General features: G+C 38.1%; 1 protein-coding gene across 1 annotated transcript; it reads right to left on the bottom strand.

Annotated features, from left to right (window-relative positions):
* Positions 1-3,392: 3,392 nt before the first annotated feature.
* Positions 3,393-3,557, bottom strand: LOC134384273 (small proline-rich protein 2F-like). Its single transcript, XM_063105837.1, has one exon. It carries the CDS (start codon positions 3,555-3,557, stop codon positions 3,393-3,395), a length of 165 nt encoding a protein of 54 aa, XP_062961907.1.
* Between the last annotated feature and the right edge of the window lie 20,767 nt (positions 3,558-24,324).

The following is a 24,324-nucleotide window of genomic DNA, read 5'->3' as shown; positions in this document are numbered from 1 at the left end:
AACATAGTTGAGCCTGGAGAAAATTATGTTAAGTGAAATAAGCCAGGAACAGAAAGAGAAATACCACATGTCCTCACACTTAACTGGGTGCTAAGAGAGAAGGAAAGGAAGGAAGGAAGGAAGGGAGGGAAGGGAGGGAGGGAGGGAGGGAGGGAAAGTGGGAGGAAGGAAGGAAGGAAGGAAGGAAGGAAGGAAGGAAGGACGATAGAAAGGACAGACCACAATAATATCTTGAATTTCAGGACAGAACAAACCTAAGGATACTAGTGATGGGGGTGGAGTGTTGGAGAATGAAGCTTGGGTAAAGGGCATAAAGAAAAATTATGATTTGTAATAATGAATATGCTAATAATAATAGAAAAGTTCTGTTTTAATTAGCATATACTAGAACTGCTCCAGCAGGAGAAGGCTGTAGGCACAGCCTAGTTACTGCCAGTTGGGGGTAGAAGTCCAGGTTCCCCACTCAACCTTCATTGATACCAGGGGAGAGGGACTCTTCATTATTGCTAGGATGGGAATGTGAGTTCCTCTCTAGGCTTCTTTGAATACCAGCCTGCCTAGGAGAGCAACAGTGCCTTTTTTCTTTTCTCCATGTGGCCTCCACTGACATGGGGGGCTGGCCTCCATACCACTAGGTGGTGGTGAAATTCTTAATTCTTCACTAGGTATCCTCTGAAGTCACAAGCAAGTAGAAGGAGGACCACCTCATCATCACCTGATGGGGATGAAAGTCCTGGATCCCTACTGGACCTTGTCATACATCACTCATGTAGTGGGGTTGAGGTATATCCTACAACCTGGCAAAGGAGGAATCCAGGCTTCTCAATCAGCTTTTGCAGGCTAGGGTGGGATTGGGTGTCACAAGTTTTCTGGTTTTTATTTTTGCTGGAGTAGGGCAGTTATTGTCTTAATTTTTTTTTTTTTTTTAAATCTTGATAGGCTCATGGAAAGACAAAGAAGGCTTTTGTTGGAGCTGCTATGGCATGTACCTATCAGCATTTCCAGGTTGCCAGCTTCTCCAGCACCACGTTTGGTATATATAAGCCAAAAAATGAAAATAAAAGCCAAAGTATTCAACACAGTATCATTCTTCAAATTCCACAATTCATAGCTGATCTGTCTTTTCTCTACACCTTTCATAGTCTTCTTAACTTTGTTTTATATATAACAGCCAGGGATTTAAGTTGTACTTATTGGCAGGAATAGGGGAAATATGTCTAGTTTATCTTCCCAGAAGTGAAAGTCTCCAGAAAATCATTGTATCAGAGGAGGAGGAAAGCAATCATGATACAAAAGGAAATCAAAGTCTGAGAGCTTTCTCTACTTAATAACCTGGCCTTGTGTAAGCCATTTTCTTACTAGAGCAAATCTGCTACTGGGGATGATGATAATGAGGATGATGTTGTCGATGATGATAATAACTATTCTGTGCTGAGTGTTAATTATTTGTCAGTCACCGTGCCAAATTATTTAATCTCTAAGAAAAAGTTATTTTCACTCTTTGAAGATGGGTAAACTGATGTGTAGAGAAGTGAAGTATTTTGTTCCAGGTGACTCAACAAATGAATAGCAGAACATGATTCTGAACCAATAAAGAGTCCTTGGGAGACCCTACTACACAGAATCCGTTCCTTAAATATTCACAACACATTGCCTGTGGGAGTCCAAAGCCAGGAACAAACAGATTTACTAAGCAATTAATTGTGAAACAATACCATTGACAAAAAGAAGTAATAGAAAGAAAATTTCTGTTCCACCATAAAACATGTGCTTCATCTGTGAAGCTGAGTGAAAAAACTTCACTGGCATAGGTGATGAAATCAGCTATTCATGCCACAGATAATAGAGACACATCTGATGGTTCTCTGTGAGAGACTTTTGCTTAAACTCATGACTCTTTATATTGAGGCTCTGAGAAACTCAACTAAAATTGGGAAGACCTGTTGTTCTTATTGTTTCTTGGGCCTGAGACATCTGAAACTCACTTGTTTTTGAGTGGACACTTCTGCATATAGGGCGAGGGCTTGATTTCTACTGGCCCACCTGAGCTTACTGCAAGAGGTGGTTACTGGGAAGTCGGGAGGGTGAGTCTTCTGAGGTGAGCATGAGTCTGAGCACAGTGGAGGTGGGAGGGGAATAGGTCCCTAAAGCAGGGACAGAGGAGGAGGCTGGAAGGGCCGTTCATACTTCTGCTGCTGCTGCTGCTAAAAGATCCTTCTTATGTGTCAGGAAGTCTGAAAAAAAACCTCCATGTATATTACTCACAGGAAGAACATTAAGGTACCTTGAGCAAGTCAAAACACATCTAATGAACTGGGTCTCTATATCTTCAATATACAAAATGTTGTTTGATCTCAAACACTATTATTAGGAGACTCCAAGTCTTCCCCTTCCTTCTCTTTTAGCATCTTGTTACCAATTTGCTCTTCACTAGTACGACTCCTTCTTTCTCATAATATTTACCATAAAAATTCCACTCTTGTCTAGAAGCAATAAATGTTGGAGAAAAAAATGCTAAAGTTTAAGAATCTTCTTATTTTCTGTATTACCTATGTCCATGCAATTTTCTTGCTAGAGCAAATATGGTGGTAGCAGCGATGATGATGATGACAATGACGATGGTGATGAAGACACTGATTATCTGCTATTGCTAATAAATTCCCAATCATTCAGGGCCAATTATGTGTCAGGCATTGTGCCAACCAAATTACACACCAAATTACACTTATTAATTCAACTTTATTCCAAAGATAAGTTTGTCATATAAATATTATTTTTCTCACTTTGCAGTAGAGAGATTCAAATTCTGAGAAGTTGATTTGTTCCTCAAATCAATTAAACAGTAATTAAGTAAAATAACATGGGCTTAAAGTTATATAGAAATAATCTTTGGTACGACTCACAAGTCATATAACACTGATTGTGAGAGCCCAGACCTGGGGATCAAAGAAAGATATGATATTGCTAACAAAGCAGGTTTGAAAAGAAATAAAATATTTATCCTATCACAAAAATGATATATTTTAGTCAGTAAGTGAAAGAAAAGTTACAATTGCTCAGGTGATAGAAGTTCCTTCCTGGGTGACAGACACAGAGACATCAATGGAATCCTTTGGTGACACCCAGGGAGACAGCTGCTGCTCTCCTCTGGGATGGTGGCACAGCAGAGGACTTTCCCTTTCTCGGTCACCACCTGGAGCGGAGCTGTATAAAATTCTCAGGAAGGAAACCTTTTGCTGTCAGGAATCATCAGAGGCAGATTACAGGCTAAAAGGTAGAGAAGCTTCTTCCATATCCATGACAGGCTGAGAAGAGAAGATGAAGGTGAAGCTGGGGGACTAGGTGAGCCGATTGACCTTATCCTTTGCTGATCCTGATGAATCCAGAAGCTGTTAGTTGCTCTTGGGTGGACACTTCTGCTGGCAGGGTTGAGGAGGTGGCACAGGAGGGCATTTCTGCTGGCTTGGCTGAGGTGGACATGGCTCGGGGCCCTTTGGCGGTGGGCACACAGGAGGTGGCTGGCAGGGCTGCTTGCACTGCTGCTGTTGATAAGACATCATCTGGAGTCTCAGAATCTGAAAGAAATTGTATGACAGTGTTCACCAAAAAGGACTCCTACAGAGAGAGAAGCCAAAGCTTATGTAATAGCATGGGATATTATTTCTCCAATCTCCAAGAATCTGCTCTAATGTCTTAACTGCTTTTTTATATCTCTCTGGCTTCTCCCTTGCACTTTAGCAAATTGCTTTATCAGTGCTTAGACAATTCTGTGTGTTCTCATGCCATTTTTCCACAGAAAATATCTCTGCTATAAAGAACCAAGGAATGTTGTTTGTATCAAATAACATCTTCAGGAAAAGTAGTCACTGTTCAGAAATCCCGGGCAATTGCAGGAGCAGTTTCCATCATCATTATCTCTTGTGAAGTCCTAGTAGGCTGACTTGCATACACAGCAAAGGACTGTTCAGGAAGAATTCAAGGGTCTCACACCTCCTAAGACATAAGCCTTTGAAAGGGACATGAAGAAGTTATGGAAAAGAGAAAAATACTTTGTCTTTTCTCTTCTTCAAATCAAAACTTTCCTATTAACTTCTTTGTCCATGTGGATATCAACTATCTACCCCTAAACAAAATGAAACAGTACACCATTGTGTCCTAATCCAACATTTCCATCCACTAAGTATCATTAAATTCATGACCATAACTTTGGATCCACCAAACTCCTTGCTTTAGATTCAATTCAACATTTGAAAGTGCCAAAAAAACCACAGATGAACTCAAAACCCAGACTTGTCAAGTTCTTCAACGTGGATCAGGAGTCTGGTGCTAGGAGTTTAGAAATCGTGCAGCAGAAGACCTCTTTACAGGGCTTGCTGCCCCACCCAGGGGGAAGTGGAACTACCTAAAACTGGGCTGGTCCAATAATTTCCTAACCAGAATGCAATTCCTTCCATCACCTCCTTGACAGGGACTCTGGAAACAGGAAATATCTCTTCTGGAATGTTCTTACTGGGATAAGTGCTTGTGATTCACAGAATCCCTAACTTAGCTCTCAGTCTCAATATCTTAAGGCAATGGAAGGAAGGATTTGGGGGATTTTCCAACTGGTGGCCATTGGTTCTCTTTTTTTATTGGTGATAGTGCTCTCTACCTATCTTACACCTACCCTGAATCATAAAACTGCCTTTCCTGTTCCGCTTCTGCTGATTGCCATATTATTGTACATATAGTGTCATTACCAAATGATTCATATAGACTATTACACACTCTAAGTACATCAGAGGGCTAGGTAAAGGGCTACAATCAATAGGTTGCTTACTACTCCCCATAGCCTCACATCACATCTAAAACATAAATCCTTGGGGGCCGGCCCGTGGCTCACTCGGGAGAGTGCGGTGCTAATAACACCAAGGCCCCGGGTTCGGATCCCATATACGGATGGCCGGTTCGCTCACTGGGTGAGCATGGTGCTGACCACACCAAGTCAAGGGTTAAGATCCCCTTACCGGTCATCTTTAAAAAAAAAAAATAAAACATAAATCCTTGGAGAAATGTCTGATTTCTGTCATCCAATATGTGAGAATTAACTAGCCAAATGGGATTACAGTGTCAGATAACACAGTTTTGGTCACACCTTGAGACTGTCCTGCTGAGGACCTCACTCAAAAAGGCTGCTAATCATAACAGTGTAGGCAAAGTGACCAAAGTCATGGTAGCCCTGGTGACCCCAACATTTCAGACAGGAGCCACTTTATAGGTTGAGGTGGTAATCTTGAACACTCAGAGTTCCTCACAAATCAGCTCCGTGACGAGCTGTGAAAGTTGAAGAGTGACACCTAACAATCAAAGTTTCTCCAAATTTGCACATCCAAAACCTGAGACATGGAACCCAGCACACTACACACACACACACACACATACAGACACACACACACATGAACATACACACACATGCATGCTCACACACCATGGGTCTTGTCTGCCTAGCTATCTATCTACCTACATATCTAAAGAACTGGCGTTATGGTCTTTTAAGTTCATATAGCCCTAGTTTCAATCCTACTACTTCCACTTCCTAATGTTCTAAGGGGTTTACTATAAATAATTACTACATAAAAAAAGTCAGGAAAAAACCAAAAATTTTAAAATTTTGTCTAATTCTTTTTATTTTTAAATTATTTTATTTTTATTTATACATACTTATGGGGTACAGAGTTGACTATCAGTATTTGTGTACAGTATGTGATGATCTAATTAATATCACTATCATGTTCATCATTATAAATCATAATTACTTTTTGTGTCCCTTACTTAATGACTCCCTATACCCCCTACCCTTCCCCCTTTCCCATCTCCAGTAACTATATGTCTGTTCTTTCCTTCTAATTCTTGATTCAACATTTTATCTCACATATTGCGTTGTTATTGTGTGTTTATTTTGGTGGCTGGATGTACAGGAATGGACCCCTGGGCTTTGGTGTTATCAGCCCTAGGCTCTAATCAACTGAGCTAACAGGCCAGCCCTTCATTCACATTTTATGACTATATGTTATATACTATTAAACAAAACAGTCCCTGCAAATCAAGATTCTGTAATAAAAATATAGAAGAAATAAAAGGAAATAGGATTTGCAGTAAAATATTCCTGACATGCTCAGAGAAATGGTAACTGGGAGCCCCCTTAGACTTCTGCCTTCTCTTATTCCTGAATGTGAGGCTCACTCTTCATCATCCCTCCATATCTGTGCTGAATCAGATAAATCACAAGACATGCATATGTTGGAACTCTTAAGATTACTAAAGAGAATGTTTCTGAAGATTATTTAATATTATCAAAAATATTCAAATTTTAATAAAAAATATGTGAAGTATGAAGACATTTTGATGAATACATATTCATGAGAAGACAGAAAATAAATTTACTAACTTGTTGAAAGTAGTTATAATTGGCTCACTTAACTACAGGTGATTTTTATTTTATTTTTCTTTTCAAAATATTTTCCAAAAAATATCCATTATTGAGTATAGAATCTTAAGATTGTACATTGAAAAGGTGACAAGAGACAAGTCTGTTCATTTCTCAATTAGAGAGAAAACATTCTTCCTTTCCAAACCTGAGGTTCTGCCCCAGAATTTCTGGCCAGACACTATAGGTAAGGCTGGAGGTGGGTGGGTGTTGTTTTATTGTTACATTCCCACATTCTATCACATCCCAATTATTATCCCTCTTAAAGAAAAATCTCAATGATAATCCACCTTCCTCCTGGCATTGACATATACCCACAGAAGCCACCGGTATCCAATAGTCATATGCAACATTCCAACCAAAAGTGGGGGATCATACTTGGGTAAGAAAACAAAATGAGAAATAAATTTGTCTACTCTCCTAGAGCCAGCCAGCCAGAAATCCTAAATCACTCAGATTATTATAAATCAGGAAGAAACGGATGATACTAAGAGAGGTGATAAGGATTATAGAACCTAGTAATAGTAACAGTTCCTACCTCTAAATTGTTCTAGAAATAATTTAAATAAAAAACTGCATATAAAGCAGCACAGGCTATGGGAAGTGCTCAAATAGTAAAGTAATACATTGTTAATCAATGAAGCAGAGGCAAAATTTAATTGGTAACCATAGTAGAAATGGGATAAATTTAATAATGATAAATGTTAAACACAATGTTACAAAAAATTATAATTTTCTTTATATATACATTCTTTGCATACAAATTAAATTCAATTCAGTGCATTGTGTTCCTCCAAGAAAAAGAAAAAAGAAAAAAAAAAAAGGAAAATGGGGAATAAAACTGCTATAACATTAACAAAAGAGAAAGAAATAGAGACAAAATATCAAGTTCAAGTTGTGTTTGATGGTTCATCAAGTTATTTGCTTTGTCTTTTACAGGAATTGCATTGAAAATGTAGGTCTTTTAGGTAGAACTGACGTCTAAAAAATATTGTTTTACTATCCATGAACATGGGGTGGCTTTCCATTATTTTGGTTTTAATTTATTTCTTTTTAAGTAAGCACAACATCTTCACTCATCAGAAAAATGCCAATTTAAATCAGAATGAGGTAACACTACACATCACTCAGAATGCTTAAAATAAAAAATAGACAAAGCAAATGAGGATTTGGAACAGCCAGAACTCTTGTGCGTTGTTGGTGGGAGTGTGAAATGTTACACCACTTTAGGAAAGTGTCCGACTGTTTCTCTTAGCAATGTTTTTTAGTTTTTAGTGTGCAGGTGTTTTGCCTCCTTAGTTAAATTTATTCTTAAACATATTATTCTTTCTGTTGCTATTGTAAATGGAATTGTTTTCTTAAATTTCTTTCCAGATTGTTCATTGTTAGTGTACAGAAATTCAAGTGATTTTTAAAATTTTGATTTATTTTTTTATTGTACATGTTTGTGGGACACAATCTGTTCTTTCAATACACACATCAATTGGATAATGATCTAATCAGAATAGTTAGCATATCTATCACCTAAACATTTATTATTATTTTGTGCATTTAAGATCCTCTTTTCTGGCTATGTTGAAATACACTACAAAACTATTAGCTATTGTCACGTAGGGGCACCAGAACTTATTCTTCCTGTCTCACTGTAACTTTGTAACTTTGTACTGGTCTATCAACCTTTCGTCTGCCCACCATCCCTCCTCTCTTTGCCTATAGTTACCACTATTCTGCTGTCTATTTCTCCATTTTTCTCTCTCTTTTAAATTTATTTTTCTTAATTGACTCATGATAATTGTATATTTTAATGGAATATGATATGATATTTGTGTACATTCATACTGTGAGCAATGATTATATCAGGATGCTTAGTATATCTATTGCTTCAAACACTTGTCACTTCTTTGTGTTGGAAACGTTCAAATCATCTTGACTAGCTACTCAAAGATACACAGTACTTTGTTGTTAATTGTGGTCTCCCTATATTACTATGGAACACTAGATCCCATTCTTCCTATTTCTCTAATATTTTGTATCCATTGCCCACCATCACCCCATTCCCGTCCTCTTTCCCCCCACCAGTCTCTAGTAATGGCTATTCTACTCTCTACTTCTATGAGATCAACTTCTTTAGCTTCCACACGCGAGTGAGAACATGAGGTGTTTCTCTTTCTGTGCCTGGCTTATTTCACTTAATATAATCTTCTCCAGGCTCATCAATGTTGCTGCAAATGGCAGAATTTCATTCTTTTTTATAGCTGAGTAGTATTCCATTGTGTAGATATATCACATTTTCATTATCCAATCATCTGTTAAGGACATTTAGGTTTGTTCCAACCTTGGCTATTGTGAATAGAGCCTCAATAAACACGGGAGTTGATGTATTCCTTCACTTGTTGATTTCCACTCATTTGGACGTATATCCAGTACTAGGATTGATGGATTGTGTGGTAGTTCTATCTGCAGTTGTTTGAGAAATCTCCATAATGTTTTCCATAGTGGCTGTACTAATTTACATTCCCATCAACACTGTATAAGAGTTCCCCTTTCTCCATATCCTCATCAGCGTTTATTTTCTGTCTTTTTGAAAATAGCCATTCTAACTGGAGTGAGATGATATCTCATTGTGGTTTTGATTTGCATTTCTCTGATGATTAGCGATGCTGAGCATTTTTTCATATACCTGAAGGCCATTTGTATGTCTTCTTTTGAAAAATGTCTATTCAAGTTTTAATCAGATAATTTGTTTTTTGTACTATTGAGTTGAGTTCTTTGTATATTATGGATATTAATTCCTTGTCAGATGCATAGTTTCCAAATATTTTCTCCAATTCTGCAGGTTGTGTTTTCGCTGTTTATTGCTTCTTTTGCTGTGCAGAAGGTTTTTAGTTTGATACAATTCCATTTGTTAGTTTGTGCTATTGTTCCCTGTGCTTCTGAAGTATTCTCCATAAAATTTTTGCCCAGATCTATGTCCTGAAGTGTTTCCCCTAAATTTTCTTCCAAAAGGTTTATAATTTTTGGTTTAACATTAATATCACTCAGCATCAGGGAAATGCAAATCAAACCACACTGAGATATCATTTCACCTCATCAAGACTGGCTAGTATCAAAAAGACAGTGAATAGCACATGCCGGTGAGGATGAGGAGAAAGGGGAACTCTTCTATGCTGTCATGGAACTGTAAATTGGTGCAGCCATTATGGAAAGCAGTATGGAGATTCCTCAAACAAGTAGAGATGGAACTAGCATATGATCCAGCCATCCCACTGCTGGATGTATACCCAAAGGAATAGAAATCATCATGTCGAAGGGATACCTGCACTCCCGTGTTCATTGCAGCTCTATTTAAATAGCCAAGAGTTGGAACCAACCTGAATGTCCATCGACAAATGACTGGATAAGGAAAATGTGCCGTATATACACAATGGAATACTACTCTGCCATAAAAAAGAATGAAATTCTGTCACTTGTAGCAACATGGAGGAACTTAGAGAAAATTATGTTAAGTGAAATATGTCAGGCACAGAAAGAGACATACTGCATGTCCTCATAAGTGGGAGCTAAAAAAGGAAGGAAAGAAGGAAGGAAGGAAGGAAAGAAAGAAAAAAAAGAAAAGAAAGAAAATCGCAATAATACTCTGAACCTTCAAAAGGAGAGAACAAAACTGAGGCTACTTACAGGTGGGAAAGGGGAAAAGGGAGGTGGGTTAGTGAGAATTTGGTAAAGGGCCTCAAAAACGATTACATTGTTTATGTTGAATATGCTAATTATCCTGGAAAAAAAAATAATGTGTTGCAAGATGTTGAAGCCTTGTCTTAGCCACATTCTGAATGAAAGAGGAAGATATACCCAGGTTTAAACTAAAATAGCTGGGGGATGGAGTAACATCTTGGGAAAGTTATTTTTAAGAGGAAAAGAAGTAAACTATAAAGGAAAAGTGGTCCATGAGAGTGGGAGGGATGGGGGAGAGAAAAATTAACTATACATGATCACAGGACATTCATTAAATATGCAAGATTTCTTAAGGGATTCCCAGAAATATCAGTAACAGACCAGGCTTTCAACATTTAAACAGAATATGACTGTGGTTACTGAGCCTTCAGGGAAAGTGTGGCCCCATGTGCAGAAGACCCCCAGATGATTCTCGTTGCCTGTTAAATCTCTAGCATCTGATGATGTATCCTAAGAGAATATTGCAGTGAGTTTGTGGTACATATGAGTATAAAAGTTACATAATTTTCAGCTAGACACAGAAATTTATACAAAACTACTGCATTATCAAAGTTTTCTGCAAATCAGTTTGCTGGTATCACGAAAGAAAGGAGGCACAGAATTTTCTAGGAAGTGTTTTTTCTTTCCAAAAGTCATACCAGATAGCAGATTTTTAATGAACCAGCAGAGCTGTGCTTTGGAAAGAAGCAAGGAGAAAGTTGAAAGTGGTTTTTCAAGGTTTAAAATCACATTGATTGACTTAATCAAAATTACAATTCTGAGACTTCCTTTATTTTCAACATGCGCACAGTGAGAGTGTGGTTGATACAGTGTTATTTCTTTCTACATTTGGTAACAGCACCAAAGGAATGTGCTTACTTTTCTAGGACAAGGTCCATACCCCTGCATGCCATGCACAGCAATTCCAATATCAAGGCTGATCATCTGTCCACAGATAGCCATTAAACTCACAGACTAAATCTGAAAAACATTTGTAAGTATTTAGCCACTCCTGAATAGCTTTCACAGCTCCCTAAATCATTTTCTCCAAGTGGTAATTGTTTCAACGTTCCAAGACATCAAAAGCTATTAAAGTCTAATGACCCAAGTCTTGTTTTTCCTATAAAGATGGAAACTTTTTTTGATGCTCTAGCTTTTTCTTTATTAGTATTTAACTGGCTACCAGTTTTACAAAATTCACAATTATATGTCTATATACATAGCACAAATCAAATAAATTCAGTGAAATTATATATTTGGAAAAATTAGGTTTTGGGTTCATTATGAACTTTACTGAAAATGTTTTATATATCCAAAATAGCCATTTTCATGTTCAAATGAAATATATAAGAGTGTCACCAAGAATTATGAAAACCTACATAAGCAGTCCTATTTTTGTAGCTTCTTTTGCTACTAATGTTTGCAGTCTGTTTTTTTACCAGAGATTTTTGGTCTTTACCTGATGAAAACTTTCATCATAGCTATGAAAAAATTGCATTCACTGGATACTATTTTATGATTTTTAGGTAATTATCTCCTGTATGGGTGCAAATATAGTACAGGCTTTCTTCATTGCAATTTTCTCCTTCTGTGAAACATTTCACTGTTTATCCTGTGAAAAGCAATATTACAATTTTTACTTAGCCAATCATAATTTAAAAGAAAACATGACAGGAGAGTGGATGAAAGAGAAAATCATAATTTTGGTAACTATAATTACACTGAAAATCCATTTACATGCTTTATTAGCTATGGCAAATTTCAGATATTTTAACTTCTCATGTACCATCAGCTCAAACATTGTCTCAACTAGAAGAGGAAATTCACTGGAGAAATATAAATAAAATTAATCTCTCATTAACCAAAGTAGTAAATATAAAAGGGAAAAAACAGAGTTTAAACTAAATGCTATATTTCTGCACTTGTCTTGGGAAACATTATCAGGAAAAAAATATGCAGTCTTATTTATTCATTCTTTTGTGGGTTAATCCTTTAAATTGTCAATAAAATTATAAATTTAGGTCAAGATAGGCTACCTTCTAATTATATCCATCATATTGTTTTAAGCATCTGTAGAGAACAAACACCAAATCTGGCATTTAACGTGAATTGTAAAATATATTTATAAAAAATACAAAGTCATATTTAAATGTTTAAAACATTTTCTAGATCTTAATAGACTGCTTAATTTGAATGCTTACTACATTGTCTCGTTTGTACAATATTTTTTGTTGTCATTCACTGTTTTGATTTTGGAGGAAAAGAACACACAAAAAATATTATTTTTAACCAAATGTGCTTACTTTTTAAATCACTTACACCATTTATTCAACAAATATTTACATTCTTTTTTACTATGTGGTAGTTAAAGGTTGAATATATGTTGATGAAATAGGGAAAAAACGATGTCATTTAAAATTAATGGTAAGTCTATTTTAATAATAAAGCAAAATCATTTTATTACAAGTAAAGTATTTCAGTAATTCTAAACCATCTCAGTTTTTAGTAATGGCCAAAAAGTAATGATTTGCTTGACAAAAGAAATACAAAGAATTAATGCAATTTTCCTCTAGTGCTTAAGGAAGAACCATAATTGAGACTTGGTGTGCAAATACGCCTTTTCTTGACTGGTACAGCTTGTCATAATCATGAATAATTGACTATTGTTAAACATGGAAATAAAGTTTAAAGACCATTTTTAAAAGTTACATTTGCTCCCAATATCACATCTATTATAACATGACAATTTCTAACCTATGTTATAGCTCCTAAACATGTTGCTATAGGTTGACATTGAAAATAAATCCTGACAATTGCCATCTTTCAACATATTAAAGTCACACAACAAGGCCTGACAGAACAATTCAAACTGAATAATTCTGAAGAGAGAATTCTTGAGTCACAATGTGGGAAAATCTGATATAGCAGATAGTCATATATTTTTTTTTTTTTTAGGAGGTGGTATAATTAATTTATTTACCCCTTGGTTTCAGAATAGATTTAAGCAGGGCGCAGAAGAGGTAGTCAAGAAACAAAATATTGTGGAAAGCTGTTTGCTGGCCATGAGAGAGCTGTGAAGGACTTTTCCTATTTGTTGAATTCAGGTGAATGGTGAAAACGTGCAGCCCCAAATCTCATTGCTCTGGATCTGTTTCCTGGGCTGCTGCTCTTCTTTCTTGCTTTCTCTCTTTCTTTTTCTGGCATTGAGCATCCTGTGTTTGGTTAGATCGTTCAGGGGGAGGGAAGCAGGCTTAGAAAAGAAGAAAGAAGAAATTATACCTAGACGTCCCCAATTCCCACCCCTTGGAAACCCTAAGAGCTGACAGGTGTTCTATTGCTTGTTTCCCCGAAATGAGAATTACTGATCAATCCGAGCTTTGCGTTGTTTTCCTCTAGCAGTGTTGAAGTTTGTGTCAAATAGCAACTCTTAATAGCAGCCTTGGCTTACTGATTTTCTCTCTGATGCTCTTGCTTTGAGTTCTGTATAAGCATAACAGGCAGTTAGCCAATTCCAGGTGTGGAGTTCTGTTTCATGGTCAAGGCCAACCACTGTGTTTTGGTTGAGGCTGTCAGAACCATCAACAACAGCAATAATTGTTTAAATTTCCCTGCAGATATGTTTGGAACTGGGATCTGGGCTCAGCCAAAACCTGGGCTGGTGACCATCAAGGACAAGGACAGGATCTCACACTAACTTGGGAACTGTTTTGCTCAATAGCCCAGCAAAAAGGACTCTGAGTCATGAACGTTGAAATTATTGGGGTTTTTTTTTTTTTTGGCTTGTTTCAGATTGGTTCTGATTATTGGAACATTAGCAGAAACTAATAGATACAATCCACAGCAGTCCCACATCCCTATGCCTGAATCCCGAAGAATGAGATTCTGATTGTCCCTGAAACACTGCCTCGTTCTCATGAGGCAGAAGCCCTGGTACTCTGGCTGTAGTCTCAGAGAGACGCAGATGTTTCAGTCTGCTCCAAATGGAATTGTTGACCAGTCAATGCAGAACTCTTCCTCAGGAGGGTGGTGTCATTGATTTATGAATTATGGCCCTTTTAAACTCTCTGCTTGCCTTCTCAGATATCGATGTTTTATTTTTATTTATTTATTTATTTATTTTTTTAAATTTTATTTTGTCGATATACATTGTGGCTGATTATTGCTCCCCATCACCAAAACTTCCCTCCCTTCTCCCTCCCCCCTCCCCCCAACAATGTCCTTTCTGTTTGCTTGTCGTATCAACTTCAAATAATTGTGGTTGTTATGACTTCTCCCCCCCCCCCCGGTTTGTGTGTGTGTGTGTGTGAATTTATATATTAATTTTTAGCTCCCACCCATAAGTGAGAACATGTGGTATTTCTCTTTCTGTGCCTGACTTGTTTCACTTAATATAATTCTCTCAAGGTCCATCCATGTTGTTGCAAATGGCATTATTTCATTTGTTTTTATAGCTGAGTAGTATTCCATTGTGTAGATGTACCACATTTTCCGTATCCACTCATCTGATGATGGGCATTTGGGCTGGTTCCAACTCTTGGCTATTGTAAAGAGTGCTGCGATAAACATTGGGAAACAGGTATACCTTCGACTTGATGATTTCCATTCCTCTGGGTATATTCCCAACAGTGGGATAGCTGGGTCGTATGGTAGATCTATCTGCAATTGTTTGAGGAACCTCCATACCATTTTCCATAGAGGCTGCACCATTTTGCAGTCCCACCAACAATGTATGAAAGTTCCTTTTTCTCTGCAACCTCGCCAGCATTTATCGTTCAGAGTCTTTTGGATTTTAGCCATCCTAACTGGGGTGAGATGGTATCTCAGTGTGGTTTTGATTTGCATTTCCCGGATGCTGAGTGATGTTGAGTATTTTTTCATATATCTGTTGGCCATTTGTATATCTTCCTTAGAGAAATGCCTATTTAGCTCTTTTGCCCATTTTTTAATTGGGTTGCTTGTTTTCTTCTTGTAAAGTTGTTTGAGTTCCTTATATATTCTGGATATTAATCCTTTGTCAGATATATATTTTGCAAATATTTTCTCCCACTCTGTTGGTTGTCTTTTAACTCTTTTAATTGTTTCTTTTGCTGTGCAGAAGCTTTTTAGTTTGATATAATCCCATTTGTTTATTTTTCCGTTGGTTGCCCGTGCTTTTGGGGTCGTATTCATGAAGTCTGTGCCCAGTCCTATTTCCTGCAGTGTTTCTCCTATGTTTTCTTTAAGAAGTTTTATTGTTTCAGGGTGTATATTTAAATCCTTAATCCATTTTGAGTTGATTTTAGTATACGGCGAGAGGTATGGATCTAGTTTCATTCTCCTGCATATGGATATCCAGTTATCCCAGCACCATTTGCTGAAGAGGCAGTCCCTTCGCCAGTGAATAGGCTTGGTGCCTTTGTCAAAGATCAGCTGGCAGTAAGTGTGTGGGTTATTTCTGGATTCTCTATTCTATTCCATTGGCCGGTGTGTCTGTTTTTATGCCAGTACCGTACTGTTTTGGTTATTATAGCTTTGTAGTATAGCTTAAAGTCAGGTAGTGTTATGCCTCCAGCTTTATTTTTTTTGCTCAGCATTGCTTTGGCTATGCGTGGTCTTTTATTGTTCCATATAAATGTCTGGATAGTTTTTTCCATTTCTGAGAAAAATGTCTTTGGAATTTTGATGGGGATTGCATTGAATTTGTTTATCACTTTGGGTAGTATGGCCATTTTCACTATGTTAATTTTCCAATCCAAGAGCATGGGATATCTTTCCATCTTCTTGCATCCTCTCAAATTTCTCTCAGCAGTGGTTTGTAGTTCTCATTATAGAGATTTTTCACATCCTTGGTTAACTCAATTCCTAAGTATTTTATTTTTTTGGTGGCTATTGTAAATGGGCAGGCTTTCTTGATTTCTCGTTCTGCATGTTCACTATTGGAGAAAAGAAATGCTACTGATTTTTGTGTGTTGATTTTGTATCCTGCTACTGTGCTGAAATCATTTATCAATTCCAAGAGTTTTTTTGTAGAGGTTTTAGGCTGTTCGATATATAGGACCATGTCATCTTCAAACAGGGACAGTTTGACTTCATCTTTTCCAATCTGGATGCCCTTTATTTCCTTCTCTTCTCTGATTGCTCTGGCTAGTACTTCCAACACTATGTTGAATAGGAGTGGTGAGAGTGGGCATCCTTGTCTAGTTCCTGTTCTTAAAGGAAAAGCTTTCAGCTTTTGCCCATTCAGGATGATATTGGCAGTGGGTTTGGCATATATGGCTTTAATTATGTTGAGATACTTTCCCTCTATACCTAACTTATAGAGGGTCTTTGTCATGAATGAGTGCTGAACTTTATCAAATGCTTTTTCAGCATCTATAGATATGATCATATGGTCCTTGTGTATGAGTTTATTAATATGGTGTATCACATTTATTGATTTGCAAATGTTGAACCAACCTTGCATCCCTGGGATGAATCCCACTTGATCGTGATGAATAATTTTATGTATGTGTTGCTGTATTCTGTTTGCTAGTATTTTAGTGAGGATTTTTGCATCTATATTCATCAAGGATATTGGCCTGTAGTTTTCGTTTTTGGTTATATCTTTACCTGGTTTTGGTATCAGGATGATGTTTGCTTCATAGAATGAGTTTGGGAGATTTGCGTCCGTTTCAATCTTTTGGAATAGTTTGTAAAGAATCGGTGTCAATTCCTCTTTGAATGTTTGGTAAAATTCTGCTGTGAATCCATCTGGTCCTGGGCTTTTCTTTGTTGGGAGCCTTCTGATAACAGCTTCAATCTCCTTTATTGTTATTGGTCTGTTCAAACTTTCTACATCTTCACGGTTCAGTTTTGGGAGCTTGTGTGTGTCCAGAAATTTATCCATTTCCTCCAGATTTTCAAGTTTGTTGGCATATAGTTGTTTATAGTAGTCTCGAATGATTCCTTGTATTTCAGATGAATCAGTTGTAATATCGCCTTTTTCATTTCTAATTTTTGTTATTTGAGTCTTCTCTCTTCTTTTTTTTGGTAGCCATGCTAATGGTTTGTCAATTTTATTTATCTTTTCAAAAAACCAACTTTTTGATTCGTTGATCTTTTGAATTGTTTTTTGGGTTTCAATTTCATTAAGTTCTACTATGATCTTAATGATTTCTTTCCGTCTGCTAACTTTAGGTTTGGATTGTTCTTGTTTTTCTAGTTCTTTAAGGTGAAGTATTAGGTTGTTCACTTGCCATCTTTCCATTCTTCTGAAGTGAGCGTTTACTGCAATAAATTTTCCCCTCAATACTGCTTTTGCAGTATCCCACAGGTTTTGGTATGATGTATCATTGTTTTCATTAGTTTCAATAAATTTTTTGATTTCCTGCTTGATTTCTTCTTGGACCCATATGTCATTAAGTAGAATGCTGTTTAATTTCCATGTGTTTGTATAGTTTCCAGAGTTTCGTTTGTTATTAATTTCTAGTTTTAATCCATTGTGGTCTGAGAAGATACATGGGATAATTCCAATGTTTTTGAATTTATTGAGACTTGATTTGTGACCTAATATGTGATCCATCCTGGAGAATGATCCATGTGCTGATGAGAAGAATGAATATTCTGAGGTTGTTGGGTGGAATGTTCTGTAGATATCTGCCAATTCCAATTGGTCTAGAGTCTTGTTTAGATCTTGTGTTTCTCTACTGATTCTTTGCCTAGATGATCTGTCTAATATTGACAGTGGGGTGTTCAGGTCCCCTGCTATTATGGTATTAGTGTCTATTTCCTTCTTTAGGTCTAATAGAGTTTGTTTTATAAATCTGGCTGCTCCAACATTGGGTGCATACATATTTATGATTGTTATGTCTTCTTGATGGATCAGACCTTTTATCATTAAGTAGTGTCCCCTCATTGTCTCTTTTTATGGTTTTTAGTTTAAAGTCTATTTTGTCAGATATAAGAATAGCTACTCCAGCTCGTTTTTCTTTTCTGTTTGCATGGTAAATCTTTTTCCATCCTTTCACTCTTAGTCTGTGTGAATCTTTATGGGTGAGGTGGGTCTCTTGTAGGCAGCATATAGTTGGGTCCTGCTTTTTGATCCAGTCACCCAGTCTGTGTCTTTTAATTGGGGAATTTAAGCCTTTTACATTAAGAGTTGTTATTGGGAGGTGTTGATTTATTCCTAGCATTTTATTGGTTGTTTGGTTGTCTTAGGTGTCTTTTGTTCCTTGCTTTCTGATTTACTGTTTGGTTTCTGTGTTTGTTGGTTCCTTAGGTTGTAGATAGTGTTTTTGTTAGCTTGTTTTCTCTTCATGAATGCCATTTTTATTATACTAGCGGGTTTAGATTTTTCTTGGGTTTTTATGGCAGTGGTAGTTATTTTTCAGGAACCAAACCCAGTACTCCCTTGAGGATTTCTTGTAAGGGTGGTCGTGTGGTAGTGAACTCTCGCAGTTTTTGTTTGTCTGAGAAATATACTATTTGCCCCTCATATCGGAAGGATAGCCTTGCAGGGCAGAGTATTCTTGGCTGGCAATCTTTGTCTTTTAGTATTTTGAAAATATCATCCCATTCCTTTCTAGCTTTTAGGGTTTGTGATGAAAAGTCTGATGTTAACCTGGTTGGGGCTCCCTTATAGGTGATTTGACGCTTCTCTCTTGCAGCTTTTAAGATTCTCTCTTTGTCTCTGAGTTTTGCCAATTTGACTATGACATGTCTTGGAGAAGGTCTTTTTGGGTTGAATACATTTGGAGATCATTGAGCTTCCTGGGTCTGAAGATCTGTGATTTTTCCTATACCTGGGAAGTTTTCTGCCACTATTTTGTTGAATATGTTTTCAATGGAATCTCCATTTTCCTCCCCTTCTGGAATACCTATGACTCGGATATTTGAGCGCTTAAGGTTGTCTGATATCTCTCTCAGATTTTCTTCCATGTCCTTGATTCTTTTTTCTTTCTTTTTGTCTGCTTGTGTTATTTCAAACAGCCCATCTTCAAGTTCAGAGGTTCTCTCTTCAACTTCGACAAGCCTGCTGGTTAAACTCTCCGTTGTGTTTTTTATTTCGCTGAATAACTTCTTTAGTTCAGCAAGTTCTGCTACATTTTTTTTCAGGACATTGATTTCTTTGTACATTTCCTCTTTCAGATCCTGTATACTTTTCCTCATTTCATCATGATGTCTATCTGTGTTTTCTTGTATCTCATTCAGTTTCCTTAGAATTATCACTCGAAATTCCTTGTCAGTCATTTCAGGGGCTTCTTGTTCTATAGGCTCTAGAGTTTGAGATTTATTAACTTTTGGTGGTGTACTTTCTTGATTTTTTGTATTTCTGGTATCTTTTTTTTGATGTTTATTCATTGTGGCAGGGGTTTCACAGTCCACCGGTTTGAGACTAATGACTAACTAGGATGTTGCTGTGGTTGCCAGTTTCGTATGGCTACCTCCGTGGCTGCTCAGTTGGCCTCTAGTGCTTTGTGTGTGTGGTTGCCTCGGGTCTTGGGCTTCTCCGGGGAGCCACCTTTCTGGTCAGCTTGGACTCTGCTGGGCTGGTGGATCACATACCACAGGGTGTGTGATCTCTGTTGAGCTTTCACTTCCTGTGTAGGACTTCTCCCTGTTCCGTGTGCTCTGGCCCAGGCTGTTAGATCGTGCAGTGGCGACCCCACCGGGTGTGTGGTTTCTGTCGAGTCTCCGCCTCCCTGGCCGCACGTCTCCCCACTCTGTGCGCACTGTGCTGAGCTGGGGCGTGTCTTCTGCACCCCTCGTCTATCAGCTGGGCCTTCCAGACCCTGCTCGGCACTGCCTCACCCAGGAAGTCTACCAGGTTTCTGCTAGGCACAGACGACCGGTCTCTCTGGGTGCCTTTGTGGCACTATGTAGATCTTTCTCGGGTCTTGTTCACCTTTGTATCCCCCCAGTATAATCCGAGTCTAGCGCCCACCTGCAGCCTGGTCTCCGGCAGGTTCAAGCGGACCTGGGAACTCTCCTACCACACTACTCCCAACCAGAAATTCGTTAGGCTTTTTTCCAAACTGGTGGCCGCAGAGATGGTATCTGCCTCCCTGTAACGGGGAGTTTACCTGGGGCCGGAGTCCAGGGTGTGGTGGAGTGACAGTTGGCCCGCCCGTACTTCCTTGCCCTCCCGACACTGGCCGGGGACGCCCCCCACCACCAGCCTCACCAGAGAACCGCGGAGGGAGTGGGAGGGGAGGCCAGTCCGCAGGCTCCGGAAAGCCCCGCGCCAGGCCAAGCAAGTGGGAGGGCTCTGTGATGGCCGAGCAGGGCGGAGCTGCCCGCACCTGGGAAAATGTAGGCAGCACCGGGGTGGTGAGTGGCCTGGTGGTGCAGGTGGGAGCCAGGTGGGCATCCACCCCCCGAACAGAGCTGTGCCAGGGGTCACTCACAGTGCTGTGCCAGGTCGGGCGCTCAGTCTGTCTCTGGTTTGTTGCCTTCCCAGTTCTCGGCCGCTGCCGCCTCGGGCTGTTCAGTTGCGGCGCAGCTCGGGCGCTCCCAGGAATCTTCTTTAATGCCGGCCTGAAACCTCGAATCCTGAATAGGGCAGCTGGCCGCCTTCAGCGCGGCCCCAGCCTCCGGGATCCTGTCTGCATCCACAGCAGCCCTGGCACCGCGTTCCCTGTTTCGAGACTCGCTTTTGCAGCTAAGAAACAGTTCTTTTCCTGCTCCACACTTCAAAGCTGTTGCCTGTAAATGAGGCAGCCTCTCCTGCCGGGGGCAAAGTGGCAGATAGTCATATTTTTAACGGGGCTTAATATCCAGGTCCCACAGGAAAAAAAAAATCATGAAGATTTCAGTGAAAATTTCTACCATGTCTTCATTGGACTGTGGTTTTGCTAGAATTTCTGAATTGGAAATAATGGGAGCAAGGGCATTAATTAAAACTGATAGAGTAATTAGTTTGTAATGGCCTGAAGATTCCAATATATTTAAACACTTACAGACTACCATTAACCATGTCCGTAAGTTCTTTCCTCCCCTCACAGGTAGCTGAATGTCTCGACAATGACCCTACAACAGACATTCTTTGTTAAAGTTCTTAGGCACAGCTTCCAACAGGATCCAGGTAAACAGGCAGATTGTTGGGAATAGTCCACATATATGATTTCCAGACAAATACTTTATCTCTGGCTTCTAATAAAAAATGACTAATAACAAAATAAATGTTAACTATGGAATAATTTTCCAGAAAGGGAAAAACAGCAGAAAAGGACAAAGGAGAAGAAGGGGGAAAAGAAAAATATCTTGCAAAAGATAGATTTTAAACATGCTTTGGAAGAGGAATTAAGCCAGCAATTAAAAGAAATTTAAAACAATCTGCATTATTCTACCACCTGTCATATTTAATTAAAGAAAATATGAAATCTGAAATATTAGGTAATAGGAAAACTGAATATAAAAGTTAGCTAATGAAGAAAATTATTAGGAAGAAAAAGCATCATCACAGTAGTTAAATATTATAATCAGCAGAACAAAGTCAATATTGAAGATATACAAATCAGTGACACAAACAGTAGACTGAAAATACATGCACAGTAACATCACCCCATGTGAGTTATTCCCATTGTAGAGAAAGTACATATATGTGTACATGCTTATGTATGTGTGTGATGGGTGTGAAATAAGTTTGAGAATTTGTGCTTAATGAAATAAAGGTTATTTTAAACTACAAGATTAGTAAAAGCTTTAAATATGGGAATATGCAATTTTCTTTTTTTTTAAAATTTAATTTTATTTTGTCAATATACAATGTGGTTGATTATTGTGGCCAATTACTGAAACCTCCCTCCCCCCACCACATCCCCCCTCCCTCCCAACAATATCCTTTCTGTTTGCTTGTCGTATCAACTTCAAGGAATTGTAATTATTGTGTCTTCTTCCCTCCACCCCCCCAGTTGTTTTTGTATTTATTTATTTATTTTTAGCTCCCACAAATAAGGGAGAACATGTGATATTTCTCTTTCTGTGCCTGACTTGTTTCACTTAATATAATTCCATGTCGTTGCAAATGGCAGTATTTCATTCTTTTTTATAGCTGAGTAGTATTCCATTGTGTACATACACCACATTTTCCATATCCGCTCATCTGATGATGGACATTTGGGCTGGTTCCAACTCTTGGCTATTGTAAAGAGTGCTGCAATGAACATTGGGGAACAGGTAAACCTTCGACTTGATGATTTCCATTCTTCTGGGTATATTCCCAGCAGTGGGATAGCTGGGTCATATTGTAGATCTATCTGCAATTGCTTGAGGAACCTCCATACCATTTTCCATAGAGGCTGCACCATTTTGCAGTCCCACCAATAATGTATGAGAGTTCCTTTTTCTCCGCAACCTCACCAGCATTTATCGTTCAGAGTCTTTTAGATATTAGCCATCCTAACTGGGGTGAGATGGTATCTCAGTGTGATTTTGATTTGCATTTCCCAAATGCTGAGTGATGTTGAGCATTTTTTCATATGTCTGTTGGCCATTCATGTATCTTCCTTTGAGAAATGCCTATTTAGCTCTTTTGCCCATTTTTTAATTCGGTTGCTTGTTTTCTTCTTGTAAAGTTGTTTGAGTCCCTTGTATATTCTGAATATTAATCTTTTGTCAGATGTATATTTTGCAAATACTTTCTCCCACTCTGTTGGTTGTCTTTTAACTCTTTTAATTGTTTCTTTTGCTGTGCAGAAGCTTTTTAGTTTGATATAATCCCATTTGTTTATTTTTCCTTTGGTTGCCCATGCTTTTGGGGTCATATTCATGAAGTTTGTGCCCAGTGCTACTTCCTGAAGTGTTTCTCTGATGTTTTCTTTAAGAAGTTTTATTGTTTCAGGGTGTATATTTAATTCTTTAATCCATTTTGAGTTGACTTTAGTATACAGTGAAAGGCATCGGTGTAGTTTCATTCTCCTGCATATGGATATCCAGTTATCCCAGCACCATTTGCTGAAGAGGCAGTCTCTTCCCCAGTGTATAGGCTTGGTGCCTTTGTCAAAGATCAGATGGCTGTAGGTGTGTGGGTTGATTTCTGGATTCTCTATTCTATTCCTTTGATCAGTATGTCTGTTTTTATGCCAGTACCATGCTGTTTTGGTTATTATAGCTTTGTAGTATAGCTTAAAGTCAGGTAGTGTTATGCCTCCAGCTTTAATTTTTTTGCTCAGCATTGCTTTGGCTATGCATGGTCTTTTGTTATTCCATATAAATGTCTGGATATTTTTTTCCGTTTCTGAGAAAAATGTCATTGGAATTTTGATGGGGATTGCATTGAATTTGTATATCACTTTAGGTAGTATAGACATTTTCACAATATTGATTCTTCCAATCCAAGAGCATGGGATATCTTTCCATCTTCTTGCATCCTCTCAAATTTCTCTCAGCAGTGGTTTGTAGTTCTCATTATAGAGATTTTTCACATCCTGGGTTAACTCAATTCCTAAGTATTTTATTTTTTTGATGTCTCTTGTAAATGGGCAAGCTTTCTTGATTTCTCTTTCTGCATGTTCACTATTGGAGAATAGAAATGCAACTGAGTTTTGTGTGTTGATTTTGTATCCTGCTACTTTGCTGAAATCACTTATCAACTCCAAGAATTTTTTTGTAGAGGCTTTCTGAAATCATTTATCAATTCCAAGAGTTTTTTTGTAGAGGTTTTAGGCTGTTCGATATATAGGATCATGTCATCTGGAAACTTTTCCAATCCATCTTTTCCAATCTGGAAGCCCTTTATTTTCTTCTTTTCTCTGATTTCTCTGGCTAGTACTTCCAACACTATGTTGAATAGGAGTGGTTAGAGTGGGCATCCTTGTCTAGTTCCTGTTCTTAAAGGAAAAGCTTTCAGCTTTTCCCCATTCAGGATGATATTGGCAGTGGGTTTATCATACATGGCTTTAATTATGTTGAGATAATTTCCATCTATACCTAACTTATAGAGAGTCTTTGTCATGAAGGAATGTTGAATTTTATCAAACGCTTTTTCAGCATCTGTAGAGATGACCATATGGTTCTTGTGTTTGATTTTATTAATATGGTGTACCACATTTATTGATTTGTTTATGTTGAACCAACCTTGCATCCCTGGGATGAATCCCACTTGATCGTGGTGAATAATTTTACGTATGTGTTGCTGTATTCTGTTAGCTAGTGTTTTATTGAGGATTTTTGCATCTATATTCATCAGG

This window comes from Cynocephalus volans, chromosome 8, assembly GCF_027409185.1.
Source record: "Cynocephalus volans isolate mCynVol1 chromosome 8, mCynVol1.pri, whole genome shotgun sequence".
NCBI lineage: Eukaryota > Metazoa > Chordata > Mammalia > Dermoptera > Cynocephalidae > Cynocephalus > Cynocephalus volans.
The sequence above is the reverse complement of the archived record's forward strand: the minus strand, read 5'-3'. Positions and strand labels throughout refer to the sequence as shown.

Coding starts and splice junctions, on each gene's coding strand:
- LOC134384273 (XM_063105837.1), bottom strand. CDS start 3,557: ATGTCTTATCAACAGCAGCAGTGCAAGCAGCCCTGCCAGCCACCTCCT.